At 46.8% G+C, this 13073-nt stretch overlaps 4 protein-coding genes across 5 annotated transcripts; 3 read left to right on the forward strand and 1 right to left on the reverse strand.

Moving 5' to 3' along the window:
- Positions 1-356: 356 nt before the first annotated feature.
- Positions 357-1408, forward strand: LOC131271786 (probable RNA-binding protein 18). The gene is made up of 4 exons (XM_058273323.1): positions 357-465; positions 529-587; positions 708-828; positions 893-1408. The coding sequence occupies exons 1-4, from the start codon at positions 451-453 to the stop codon at positions 1301-1303; spliced, it is 606 nt and encodes a 201-aa protein (XP_058129306.1). The 5' UTR covers positions 357-450; the 3' UTR covers positions 1304-1408.
- On the reverse strand, positions 1388-2310 carry LOC131271787 (small ribosomal subunit protein mS25). The gene is made up of 4 exons (XM_058273324.1): positions 2039-2310; positions 1867-1973; positions 1715-1802; positions 1388-1642 (listed from the first exon to the last, which is right to left on the reverse strand). The coding sequence occupies exons 1-4, from the start codon at positions 2173-2175 to the stop codon at positions 1468-1470; spliced, it is 507 nt and encodes a 168-aa protein (XP_058129307.1). The 5' UTR covers positions 2176-2310; the 3' UTR covers positions 1388-1467.
- A 307-nt stretch (positions 2311-2617) lies between these two features.
- Positions 2618-3919, forward strand: LOC131271999 (26S proteasome non-ATPase regulatory subunit 7). The gene is made up of 2 exons (XM_058273600.1): positions 2618-2912; positions 2996-3919. Exons 1-2 carry the CDS (start codon positions 2741-2743, stop codon positions 3838-3840), a joined length of 1017 nt encoding a protein of 338 aa, XP_058129583.1. The 5' UTR covers positions 2618-2740; the 3' UTR covers positions 3841-3919.
- Positions 3920-4301: 382 nt separating this feature from the next.
- On the forward strand, positions 4302-13073 carry LOC131272466 (protein mahjong). Of its 2 annotated transcripts, none has more exons than XM_058274205.1 (7): positions 4302-4433; positions 4614-6856; positions 7215-7705; positions 7774-8930; positions 9006-9296; positions 9716-10361; positions 12027-13073. In XM_058274205.1, exons 2-7 carry the CDS (start codon positions 4965-4967, stop codon positions 12248-12250), a joined length of 4701 nt encoding a protein of 1566 aa, XP_058130188.1. In that variant the 5' UTR covers positions 4302-4433; positions 4614-4964; the 3' UTR covers positions 12251-13073. The 2 variants fall into 2 exon arrangements, with proteins under 2 accessions (XP_058130188.1, XP_058130189.1); XM_058274206.1 differs by lacking the exon at positions 12027-13073 and adding an exon at positions 11621-11890.

Genomic DNA, 13073 nt, shown 5'->3' on the forward strand with positions numbered 1-13073 from the left:
TTTTGTTATTTTCAATAGTGAGGAACATGTTGTTTATACTGTGTTCAGCTACTTTTTGTCCAAATAGTTCGTAGAATGCGGAAAAACTAACAGTTGCACTCGATTGCCTTGCACCATATTATCGTAGTTGATGGTTATCATATTATGGTACCATGGCTCGCAAAATAAAAGAAGAAGATCATATTATCATAGTAAGCATCGTTGTTGAGTTCTTTTATAGATAAACTAAACCAAAAACGATTGTCAAAAATAAATTTCAATATGGTTGCCACTACGAGACCGTTTATCTCACCTTTCTTAGGACCCACCTTGTACCTTGCAATGTTTGCTTGTCAACATAATGTCAGTTGTTTGCATTTGCTCCTTCGTGAAAACAAATTTGTGCTTGTGCTGAAAAACCTGAAAACAAACTGCAATCTGGTGTAGTTCCATATTTTTCTGTTGTCCAAAATGGATCGTGTTGAGGTTTGTGAGAGAATCACATTCTAGTTTACAAGTTTCCACTGAATAATGCGTTTTATGTTCCAGTTCGCATCGCAGGACGACAGAAGGCTTTGGTTGGGAAACCTGGACAGCCGTATCACCGAGTAAGTAAAGTTGCTTCTTTGTGCTTGATGGTGGTGATCTGCAGTAACTGCAAACCACCCTTAGACGAACAAACCCCGATTAACCGTTTTTCGTGCTTCTTTCCGATTTGCCACCAATCGGTATCAACTACTGAAAATCGTGCAAAAATACGGCACAATTGAAAAGTTCGACATGCTGTTTCATCGCTCCGGACCGCTAGCAGGATACCCCAGAGGTTATGCGTTCGTCACGTATGAAAATGTAAGTATCGAAGAGCGTGCGCTTGCTATTGAACAAATACTTAATTCGTCTTATCATTTTTCAGCACAAAGACTCAGAATCTGCACTGCGCAGGTTGGATGGAAAGGTGGTCGGTGAAAAAACGATCGTGGTTCGATGGGCTAAGCATGTGAACCGCGACGATACGGACAAATCGAAGCCAAAGCTAGAAATACCTTGCCTTGCCGGAGGTTCCAAAGGAGGCGCAAATGGGCCGCTAAGCCAACAGACGAAAATACAGGCCCTGGAAGCTAAGCTGAAAATGCTGGAAAGCAGATCGGACGACCTGATCATCAACAAATCAACCACCGCCGAAAGGCCCATTATTGAGCGCTACCAGTACAACATCAATCAACCACAGAGGACTGATCCAATGAAGATGAAACGTTCTCATCATGCGGGTGGCCGCGGGGGATCACGAGGTGGGCCATACCGACATCCCAATCGGCACAAATAGAATGAACGACGTGAATTATTTAACGAATACTCATAGATTTACTTTTATAATTTTAACACCGCTACGATTGAACTAGAAACAAAAATAAATAGACATGAATTAATCGTCAAACTAAGCATTTTATTCTTCTATTCGGGTAATCCCTGAGCATCAACGGGGCCATATTATTCCTTCATCTGGTACTTATATTTTCCACGCATGTGTTTTGGCACAGGAACTACCCCGGGACAGGGCAGTTGTCCAGGAATTTCACAAATGCAATGCTTCATACAGCCAACGCCAAAGTTCGCGGGGTTGTCTTGTTTTTCTGCCAGTTTAGCTTCGGCTTTCAAAAGCTCCCTATACCATAAAACGATTATAAATGAGTTTCAGCAAAAATGGATTAAGTGTGTTTGGTATGCATGTACTTACTCAGACTTTCCCACCACTACCTTGAGATGCTGCAGAATTTCTTGCCTATTTTTGCTATCTACATCGATAAGCATTTGTTTTCCATTTTCTACAAAAAAATAGGAGATAGTGTAAGTTTCTTAGAAACTCTCAAAACATATAACGAAACTTACCAAAGTAGCAACGAATAAACGGAGACGGGGTCATGTTTTTAAATGTGACTACCTGCACCTTAGGATTTTTGTACTGTATCTGGGGAATGTTCCAAAACACAAAATCCCTGCAATAGAAATTATCAACTGTAGTTTGTTTTACGCGGGATGCGTCGCCGGTCAATAGATTTACCTAGCCCCTTCGTGATGATCGCCGTAGGTGTTGTAGTTTACGCTGAAAATTTTTACTTTATCCTTGAGCATCAACTGGCCGGCATTTAGGTATTGCAATGTCCTCCGTATCGGAGCCTTTCCTTTCATAAACGGCATTTCGAATAGTTCAGGTATACAAAGTAGCAATCTTTGAACAAATTACTTCGAAAATCGAGTGGTGGTTTACAAAATAAAAATGAATTTTTAGCACTTTGCGTAAGAACCACACCGCGGTTCAAATACGGGATCAAATGTTTTGGAAAAGATAATTTGACGTTTCGATTGCCGAAGAAGTGAATTAGAAGGTGTATGTTAATGATTTAGCTAACAAATGTCATTGGCAAATCAAACCATTTGAAGTTCAATGCTAGAAAAAAATTCTTAAAACAGTTTTACGCTTCTCAAATAATTTTGAGTAACTGCAAAATGCAATTGAAGCAACTTTTCATCACATTTTGCTTCCGCCAATTCGCCATGTTGAATTTGGCTTGACAGTCAAGCGACACATTTTGAACGGAAACACCTCTTCCTTCGTACCCTTGGAAAAAGCCGACGGCAACGTCAAAAGTAAAACTTGTTTTGTCATTCACCGAAATCCAGAAACAAGATTCATTCTCTCACTGCAATATTTGTAGTATCGTAGCAGTCGGTTCTATTCGTATTTAATATCCAAACTTACATTATGCCTTCCGAACTTAGCACCACTAAAGTAATTGTGCACCCGCTGGTGTTGCTCAGCGTGGTGGATCATTTTAATCGGATGGGTAAGATTGGCAATCAGAAACGCGTTGTTGGTGTACTGCTCGGTTGCTGGCGTGCTAAAGGTGTTTTGGATGTGTCGAACAGTTTTGCAGGTAACTTTGGCTATTTTCTTGTGCTCCATGGGGTTGAAATGCGGTAATTTGTACCCTTGTCGTTTTTGCTACGTTTTTTTCAGTTCCCTTCGACGAAGATGACAAAGACAAATCTGTTTGGTTCCTTGACCACGACTATCTGGAGAACATGTACGGTATGTTCAAGAAGGTGAACGCCCGTGAGCGTGTCGTTGGCTGGTATCACACGGGGCCGAAACTTTGTCAGAACGATATTGCCATCAACGAGCTGATCCGGCGCTACTGTCCGAACTCGGTGCTGGTGATCATTGATGCGAAACCGAAGGACCTGGGACTCCCCACCGAGGCGTACATTGCGGTGGAAGAAGTGCACGACGACGGATCTCCCACGTCGAAGACGTTCGAGCACGTCCCCAGCGAAATCGGTGCCGAGGAGGCGGAGGAAGTCGGTGTGGAGCACCTGCTGCGTGACATCAAGGATACCACTGTTGGCAGTCTGTCGCAGAAGATAACTAACCAACTGCTGGGCCTGAAGGGACTGAATGCCCAACTACGGGATATCAAAAACTATCTTCTCAAGGTTGGCAACGGTCAGCTTCCGATAAATCATCAAATTGTGTACCAGCTGCAGGATATATTGAACCTGCTGCCCGATATAACGCAGGAAAACTTTACCGATACGCTGTACGTGAAAACGAACGATCAGATGCTTGTGGTGTATCTTGCATCATTGGTACGGTCGATCATTGCGCTGCATAATCTTATCAATAATAAGCTCACGAATCGCGACGCCGAAGAGGGCAAAAAGAACGATGATGCTAAGGACAAGAAAGCACAGGAAAATAAGGAAGCGGGATCGGATAAGGACAAAAATAAGAAGGAAAATGAGAAGGATGCGAAGAAGGAAGATGTGAAAGCGGAGAAAGGCAAAGATGAAAAGAAAAAGTAATGTTACAATGATGTATTCTCAGTTTAAGGAATGTCATTATTTCTTTGGTAACAAAATAAATGAAATATAAGTACTGATAGTTCAGTTTTTGGTTTTTATCGAACATGAAAGATCAGTTGCGCAAATGAAATATTTCAAAGCAGCATGAAATATTTGGTCACAGCAGCCCGGGGCTGCTGTTAGCCGATGTTCGACAGAATTCGGTTGTTCCTTCAGGCATTGTAATTGCATTCTTTGTTTCGTAAGTTTAACTCTTATCCAAATGCGAAATGAAATGCGTTAAACCGATAACCAAATCTTTGCGTGGATTTTAAGAAAAGTGAACAACACAAATGCACGCGTGCAACCGCGACTGCTGGATTGAACGGTATCTTTCACGCGCGAAACGTGTATGAACCTGCACTTCGGGTCCAAATGTCAGTCAAGCCGAAGAAAAGTCAGTCGTCGCTATTCCATGAGGCGCTAAGCATCGTGTGTTACTCACTGGTGAAACGTTTTTTCAGTGCTGTGTACGTGCTGAAGATAAATTTATATACTTTAAACTAATTAAAATCGTCGTTTAAAAGATAAATCCTCAAACGTTGTGGCAGGTGGTAAGTTAGTTGGCATAGGAAAGCAATTCGAAGGGCACGAGAACTTTCCAGTACCGGATCGAACTTGCTATCGTTTGCTTCGCAACGAATGCTGATGCAGCATTTGCATCGTAGTTGTTCCGTACGCCGTACGTGCATATCGTTGTGAATTGATCGGATGTCTTTTTCTCTACTTTGCAGCAGGCGATTCCTTCCGAGAACAACACGAAATTTTGCTTTCTTTACCACATTTCAGCGGTGAGATTCCGTTCGGTTTTGGTAAACGTCAAAGTGAGGTTAAGCAGAGCGCGGAGGTAAACACCGTCGACAGGCGCGTGTGTTTACAAATTTGTTGGTGTCGGCAGCAACTTGTCAAATCGGTAGATCGCAACCGACACAGACTACACGGTAAAGGTTAAGTCACCGTAAGCTCTCGAAAAGCGTCGGGCATACGTCGTACGGGGCACTTCTGCTTTCGATTGGTAATGTACGCACGGACAGTTGTGTGGTGTGTCATCTAGTAGCAAGTGTTTTAACGTTAGCGTGCACACGATGGCACAGGAGGCAGCGAGTGGTAACGAGCTAACGCGCATCTTCGCACAATGGGAGGAACAACATTCCACACCCGGCTACGATCCGGAACCGATGGTAACCCGGCTGGCGGAGATGTTCGAGACCGAAACGGAAGCGTACAAAATGAAAGATCCGGATCCGTTCGACGAGCGACATCCATCGCGCACCGATCCGAATTGCGAGCTGGGTCGGATGCTCAAGGCGCTCTTCCGCAAGGACTCCTTCATGACGCGGCTGGTGAATGACTACATGCTAGACAACTTTTTCACCCGCCAGCGGATACAGCAGAGCTCATTCGCGCTGAATGTGGCCGCCTCGCGGTTGATTTTGGTCATCATGCCGGGTCTCGACACGGCTGCCGTCTTCCAGCACGATAACAATACACACAACCAGCTAATTAGGCGCCTTTACAACTGGGCGGAAACGAGCGAGGAACCGTTGAAAAGTTACGCCACCGGGTTGCTGGGTGCGGCAATGGAGGTACAGGACATAGCGGTTAGCTTTCGGGAGCAGAACGTTCGGCTGATGCCGATAATGTTGAACCGGTTACGTGTGCTACATCATCAGTTTAAGTACCGTGGGCAGCAGTCAGTGTTTATGCCCCCACAGGTTATGGAACGAGTAGTTGCTACCCCAGAGCAGGATAGGCCCGAAGCAGTACCGGAGCAAGAGGAAGAGGAGGAGGAGGAGGATGAGATGCCTGCTGCGATAGATCTACGTTTGGCAATTAGGGAAAACGAACCGATTACACCAACAGAAGAATCAAATCGGATCGAAGCGGAGCCAATGGAGGAAGATACCGCTGGTCCGGAGTTGAAAAATCAACCCGAAAATTCCATGTGTGAAGAAGGGCAGTCGGAAGTAGACCAGCCGGAGGTGGAGCAGCCGGAGGTGGACCATCCGGAGATGGACCAGCCGGAGGTGGCTCAGCCGGCAGTTACCGAGCCGGAAGTAGAACCGAGACGCAGTGCGGGACCTCGGCTTATGATCCCCATCCATCCCGTGTCGTCCGAAACGAGCCAAATGTTGATCCTGGGGTACCTGACGCCGATGGGCGAGTATCAGGAGTTCCTGCCGCACATATTCGAGCACAACGTGATGCAGCTAATCTTCAGCTACATCGAAGACATCGACTCGAAGGACACCTGCCTGGCGTTCGAGGCGCTCAAGTACCTAGCATCGCTGCTGTGTCACAAAAAGTTTTCCATCGAGTTCATCACCAACGGGGGGCTGGAGCGGCTGCTGAAAATACCTCGGCCAAGCCTTGCCTCGACGGGCGTCTCCGTTGCTTTCTACTACCTCGCCTACTGCGAGGATGCGATGGAGCGCATTTGCTTGATGCCACGCGATATCATCACCGAGATGGTGGCCTATGCGCTCTGGCTGCTCGCCTGCCCGCACGATTCCGGCCGCTGCCACGCGACCATGTTCTTCGGCCTGAGCTGTCAGTTCAAAACGATCCTGGACGAGTTCGACAAGCAGGACGGGCTGCGCAAGCTTTACAACGTCATCTCGGTGCTGCCGATATTGAGCAACTCGGACGAGTTCGAGATTAACGACGACGAGGAGGCGTCCGAGCGTCAGGTCGTGCGTCACGTTTGCGTCGCGCTGAAGAAGTACTTCGAAAACCATCTTTACTACAAGTACGTGCAGGTGACGCGCCAGCAGGCACCGTCCGGTGTGATGGCGGTGCCGGTGTTTAAGGCGGCCAAAAATACTCCGGAGGTAATCAGCCAACAGATTACGGCCTTGCAGGAGCTGCTGCCGATGAAGGCGCATTGGGCGCCGGTAGATGAGCTGCTCAAGCTAGGCGGCATCAATTTGCTTCTACGGGTCGTTTACATAACCTACGAATGGAACTACAATGGACGGTAAGTTTATTCTCTCACTATGATGAAATCGTGACAAAACTTACATCATCAATAGGATTTGTGGTTCGGCTAGAATATAAGCATAAAGGAGTTATAATGAGACAGGCGTGCTGGCAATACAAAATGATTTGCGCTAGTAATATCTCATTTTGACCCGAATATAACCGATATTTTATTTCATTTCATCATTCTTATTTAATCAGAGTAATTTGGTCAACCAACTCATGGTTCAGGTACTGTTAAAGCAATACCCTTGTTAAAATTATTTCGGATCGAAAATGCTGTGGGTTTTTTTTTATCTTGAGGTGATAGATATGGAAGTTTTACACACGCCGTCCTGTTTATTTTACCTTTTCAGTGGTGATACGGTACGTTTTGCACTGGATGTGCTGAACGTGTGCTGCGTATTACCGCGCGTCCATCACACGTTCACCGAGCGAGTCAAGTTCCCGGATGGGGCGTCCGCGGCCGGAGTGAACATTGTGCTCGGTGCAGCGGAAGGAGAAATCGTAGCCGACGCCGAGGTCCAGAAGTCTGCCCTAGCCGTCCTGGTGCACCTGGTCTGTGCGCCGATTCACCGCCCGGGGGGGTCTCTAGCGCGGTACGGGTCCGCCAAGAAACGCATGCCGAACAAGAGCTCCGAAGAGCTGATCCAGAAGGTGTGGGAGAGCGTTCGCTCGAACAACGGCATCATCGTGCTGCTGGCACTGATGTGCGTTAAAACGCCGATCACCGATGCGGACTGCATCCGTGGGATGGCGTGCCGTGCGCTGGCTGGTCTGGCACGCTCCGACACCGTGCGACAGATCGTCGGAAAGCTGCCACTGTTCGTTCATGGCCAGTTGCAGAGTGAGTAGCTTTTCCCCGTTTCAGTCGTATTTTTTTTTACTAATAGTTTCTCATCTCATTCAACATAGGTTTGATGCGTGATCCTATTCTTCAGGAGAAGCGCGTCGAGCACGTGCAGTTCCAGAAGTACGCACTCGAGCTGATGGAGCGTGTCTCGGGGAAGGCGGACTCGTTCAACAATCAGCTGGACACCTCCCTGGCGGACATCCACAAGGCGAACGTGGTCGCCCAAACGCGCATTCAGTTCAACGATCAGCAGTTGTATCAGCTTATCTATCAGCATCTCGCTTCGCGTGGGCTAACTGAAACGGCCAGCCAGTTGCTGAAAGAAACTGGCCTTAGTGCGTCGTTGATGCAACAGAATTCCCTAAACCACCAGAATCACCAAGGAGGATCGTCTCTGTCACGCTCGACGGTGGCATTGCATTCACCATTTGTCTTTCGCTCGCCAAACACCAGTATCGTTCAGCGATCGCGTATCCGAAGCCGCACGGTAGATCCGTCATTCAATGTTTCCACGGCGCAGGCAAATCTACAGGCAGCACTGGCGGCCACGAGTATAGAAACGCCAAGTCAGGCGGTTCCCATCGCCAACGGAACGGAAGGCAGTCAGACGGATATGGCAACAGTCAACATGGTCAACTGCGCCACAGAGATTCCACCCGAGATCGAAGCTTCACCGGCAGAGCTTCCACCGATAAAGTTGATCAAAAAAAGTGGCCCATCGCTGGCAGTCGCTGGAAATGGGCTTTCCGCGACGCCCTTCTCCTCCTCGTCGTTGACGGCCGACTCGAATCGATCTGCCGCATCCAGCACGACCTCACAGCGCTCACTTCAGAAGCAAATATCCGCCACGGACGCCACGAACTTCCTGCTCCTAGCGACCAGCAACGCGAAGGCGATCCCGGCGGAACCTACTCCGCCGACCAACAATATCACGCTGCACACGATCATCACCGAGTACCTCACGAACCAGCACGCACTGTGCAAGAACCCGATGTCCACCTGCCCGCCGTTCGATCTGTTCCAGCCGCACAAGTGTCCCGACCCGCGACCCCACCGGTCGTCCGGGATAAGCAACAACTTCGCCGCCCGCTTCTACCGCCGACAAACCGGGTACGCGTCGCGGCGCTTCGACCGTCGGCTGGTGCACTCTACCTTCCACTCGTCGCGTGTCATCCGCCCGCAAGAGATAGATTATTGCTTTACCACCTGTGATTTTACGGTACGACACTTTACTCTGCCCCACAACCGAAGGTGTCTATCTCATTATTTTTTCTTGTCTGCCTTTTCACCACAGCCTTGCGGGACCAAACTGTTCATCGGTTCGCAAGCGGGCGAGGTTTTCATATACAACGTCAACGACCCGATCGCGGAGACCTCCTACAGTTGCCACGAGTCGGCGATCACGTCCATGAAGTGTAGCAAGAATGGTCGGCTGCTGTTAACGACGGGTGCCTGGCGGTTCCCGATGTCTGCACTGTGGGACATCAACGGTAATCAGTTCACGCAGAAGCTCCACTGGGAGGAGGAAGATTATCTGGAGTTTGCGAACCTCTCGCAGGATAAGGTCCTGGCCACGATTAATGAGGTAAGAAGGGGCGAGAACTTGCGGAGTTGATTTCAAATTATTTAATTCATGGCCAATAGAATAGAATTTATGAATTTGATTTGTCAATAATTATAATTGTTGCACCATCAGCAGTTATTAATCGATGCGATCAACAGTATGTCAACGTGTTCTTGTTCAAGCATTCCGGATTATGGTAATCCGGTGAAAAATTTCCAACGCATCATCGATTAATGTAGTTATCGATTCAGTAATTGTTGAGCTAAATCATTTGTCTACCAAACTACCTTAAGATATTAGACTGAATTTGAATGTAGATAGCGGACCAACCAATTGAACGAAACTCGAGATGATAATATGGATGGAATATGGTCCATCCGATACTAATAATTTTTCATCTCTTGCTCACCTTCGGTGTAACGTACCAATGTTTCCAACAGGTTGCAACCATCTACGACATAAATACGGGTCAGAAGGTAATGAAGTTCGAGCCGGTCAACTGCAATCAGTACGCGAAAAACCGGGCCACTTTCTGCCCGACCGACGAGCTCATCCTTTCCGATGGCGTCCTGTGGGATGCGACGTCCGGCAAGGAGATCCACAAGTTCGACAAGCTCAACCAAACCATCTCCGGCGTGTTTCACCCGAACGGGCTCGAGATCGTGTCCAACACGGAGGTGTGGGATCTGCGCACGTTCCACCTGCTCCGTACGGTGCTACCGCTCGATCAGTCGCACGTGAAGTTTTCGCCCCAGAACGTCCTGTACGGCATCCGGCTGGAGACGAACAGCACGGAGGATATGGAAAACTGTACGTACGAGACGAGCTTCAAGGTGCTGGACAGCTACGACTACTCGAGCATCGCGACGATCGACGTGAAGCGCAACATCTACGACCTGGCGATCAACGAATACGGCAGCCAGATCGCGGTCGTGGAGAACCCGGGCAGCTTCAACAACACGGTGCAGGAGTCGACGGTGCGAATCTACAGCGTTGGCCGGAAGCGCCCGATCGAGGACGAGCAGGATGATGAGGAAGAGGAGATGAACTCGGATGAAAATTCCATATCGGAAACGGAATCTGTTGGTAAGTAGCCGACTATGACACTATGTCAGCGTAACTACCACATGCCTAAGCCGTGGGCGTCTCAAAATGGCCGTATGGCTTCGGCATTACAGCCTTCTCCTCGGTACACGGAAACATGATCATTGAATCTTCTCCGTCGAAGTCCAAATTGCGGCCGTCGATGCGGTAATAGCTGCCTCGTTTTTGCCAAACGTAGCTTTAGCAATGGGATTCAGTGCACTCTTTCTAGCACACCCTTTTCTCAGCCATTTGGCAGGCATTTCAGAACACCCCCAAAGGTATGCAATTGGTTGAGCACTCTATAATTTTACAGTCTTTTCTCAGTGCACACGATACCTGCGTTCGATCAAATGGCTGAGAAAACGGTGTGCTAGAAAGAGTGCACTGAATCCCATTTCTAAAGCTACGACTGGCAAAAAGATGCAGCTATTAACGCATCGACGGCCACAGTTCGGACTTCGACGGAGAAGATTCCAATAATCAATGAACATGTTCCCGTGTACCGATGAGAAGGCTGTAACGCACACAGTTATAATTAGATCGTCGGCACACGCCCCCGTTCCATGATTCTTTTCCCTCTCCACTCCACCTGTTATTAGTAGTTGCTGCTTTGTTTTGATGAGAAATTTTGATTTCTTTTTCCTGCTTTGTTTCCCTTACTCAAAATCGATCAAAAAGAATATCCCTAACTTTTTATTTTATCTAACATTCTGTAATACAATTTACATTTTCGGATCGATTCTAAGGGAAGCAGTAGCTTTTAACAAAGTTTTTGTTGAAATTAAGCGCTTCTGTTTTTCTTTCGTTTTGATCTGATTTGATTGAGGTTGGTGATTATGATAAATTCCAAAGTTTCTTGTACGTTGACCGGCGGTTTGATTTCCAGTTCGCAATCACCATGGTTACCGTTTGGCAGGTAAAAAAAAGAAAAAATGGCTTTTTTGTAAATATTCGCGGATAGGTTTATATTTTATGTGAAATATTTTCCAATTTTTTTTTGGTTTGCTTACTTCATTGGTTGTTTATTTTTAATTTTTACCCTTAACCGCCATTTGAACCTTCCCGGTTGACAGAAATTTAATTTTTTTGCAGCTGCCATGTAGTTCCAGCAAGTTTTTCAATGGCAGATTGCGGCCGTTCTTGCTGGAACTACATGGTAGCAGCAACAATTTAAAATTCTGTCAACCGGGTTGTAATTAATATGAATGATTTATGAATTCTGTTGTACATTTTTTACCTTTTCGTACCTGCATTTTCAGTTATCCTAAACAACCAAGACATACATTTTTTGGGCTTTTAAAAAGTGATGGTGATGAACACAAAAACCTCCAACCACCTGTGAAGAAAATAAACTCGCGTTTTGCCTGCCTTAGGTAGTGTACATGTGTAAAATGCAAACGTTTCACATGTTCCTGTACAACTCTTTCTTGCTGTTGCGATATATGCTTAACGAAAACACAAAACCACAACATCGCCCCCTTTCCCACGTATTCGTTCCAGTCTTCCGGAGTGTTAGAGGCGAAAACAATGGCGGACAGCGCCGAGGGCGACGGCGCGGGCGTCCCTTAGTGCCACAAGACGGTCAATTGCGCGTCCAAATTGCAGACGATGATGATGATGATGTTGATGATGAACATGATGATGATGATGACCTTTTGCAAACAGGTTCTTCCGCATCGAACAGCGATGATGACGCAGACGACGACGAGGATAACGACGACGAGGAAGGCGATGGTGATAACAACAATGAAGATGGAGACGATGATGACGACGACGATGACGACGATGATGAGGAGAATGAGGACGGTGGTGGTGATGATTCCGATGATTCGTCCTGGACGACGGCATCGGATATAGAAGATTTTCTTTTAGGCTTTCAAAGGCGCTAAACGAAGTTACAAAACAAAACACACAGCTGCTGGAACAAACCCTTTACACCACAAGCCCATCCCCTTTCTCCAGCGGTGGCATATTGCAGAAATGGCTTGTGCCTTTGGGAAGCTGCACACCGCATCTTAGCTTGCGACTGCCATTAAATCTCCTCGCTCCATCCGTGTTGTACCATTCGGTTGTTAATCAGGCCTTGCGTCAACTGTTCGAAGTCAGCGGATAAGAATATTTGCAGAGCATCACTTCGAATACGCCTTGCCGAGATAGCAAGTAATATGGAGAAGATTGTAGCGTAATGTGTATTGTCGCAAAATGGAGGATCGGGGAGCGTGCGCTGGCATAGACCAAGTTGCTTGTCAGCTTAAGTTAATCTTATTTCAGATCTAATTTGAAAAAGTAAAAATGAAAATCGATATCAATTTTCATGGCATTCGAATGCGAATTAATCCAACTCCATCTGCATATTGTTTGAGTGTTTCCCTCCCTAAAAAAATGTCTTGTTTCTTTTCGTATCCACACATAAGGAACTATTTGTTTGTTTCGGGCCATTGCATAATGCAGCCGATGATATTTCTATCGAATTATTTATAACCACAAGCGGATTGTACAACTTTCCTTTCCACCGTCAAAACTAACAAACGCCACTCGAGCGCTGAAAGCATCGCGGTCATCGGGAGCAGTCCATTATTGCAGAGCCTTGCGGAAGATTGTAGGGTTGAGCTATAGTAGTAGCGCGATTCGAGGCTTCAATCAACGCGAAGTAATGTTTTATATTTATAAGTAGGATTTTTAAAAGAATAAATGCGGATGCGGATGCTATAA

This window comes from Anopheles coustani, chromosome 3 (assembly GCF_943734705.1).
Source record: "Anopheles coustani chromosome 3, idAnoCousDA_361_x.2, whole genome shotgun sequence".
NCBI classification, from domain to species: Eukaryota; Metazoa; Arthropoda; class Insecta; order Diptera; family Culicidae; genus Anopheles; species Anopheles coustani.

Bases quoted from the DNA above. Each gene is read 5' to 3' on its own strand.
- LOC131271999 (XM_058273600.1), top strand. From the start codon at position 2,741: ATGCCTTCCGAACTTAGCACCACTAAAGTAATTGTGCACCCGCTGGTG. The intron at 2,913-2,995 runs GTAACTTTGGCT...CGTTTTTTTCAG, and splicing joins TGTGTCGAACAGTTTTGCAG to TTCCCTTCGACGAAGATGAC.
- LOC131271787 (XM_058273324.1), bottom strand. From the start codon at position 2,175: ATGCCGTTTATGAAAGGAAAGGCTCCGATACGGAGGACATTGCAATAC. The intron at 1,974-2,038 runs GTAAATCTATTG...TTTCTATTGCAG, and splicing joins GATCATCACGAAGGGGCTAG to GGATTTTGTGTTTTGGAACA. The intron at 1,803-1,866 runs GTAAGTTTCGTT...ATTTTTTTGTAG, and splicing joins GTTTATTCGTTGCTACTTTG to AAAATGGAAAACAAATGCTT.
- LOC131271786 (XM_058273323.1), top strand. The intron at 588-707 runs GTAAGTAAAGTT...TGCCACCAATCG, and splicing joins CTGGACAGCCGTATCACCGA to GTATCAACTACTGAAAATCG. The intron at 829-892 runs GTAAGTATCGAA...ATCATTTTTCAG, and splicing joins CGTTCGTCACGTATGAAAAT to CACAAAGACTCAGAATCTGC.
- LOC131272466 (XM_058274205.1), top strand. From the start codon at position 4,965: ATGGCACAGGAGGCAGCGAGTGGTAACGAGCTAACGCGCATCTTCGCA. The intron at 7,706-7,773 runs GTGAGTAGCTTT...CATTCAACATAG, and splicing joins CGTTCATGGCCAGTTGCAGA to GTTTGATGCGTGATCCTATT. The intron at 10,362-12,026 runs GTAAGTAGCCGA...TTTTGCAAACAG, and splicing joins ATCGGAAACGGAATCTGTTG to GTTCTTCCGCATCGAACAGC.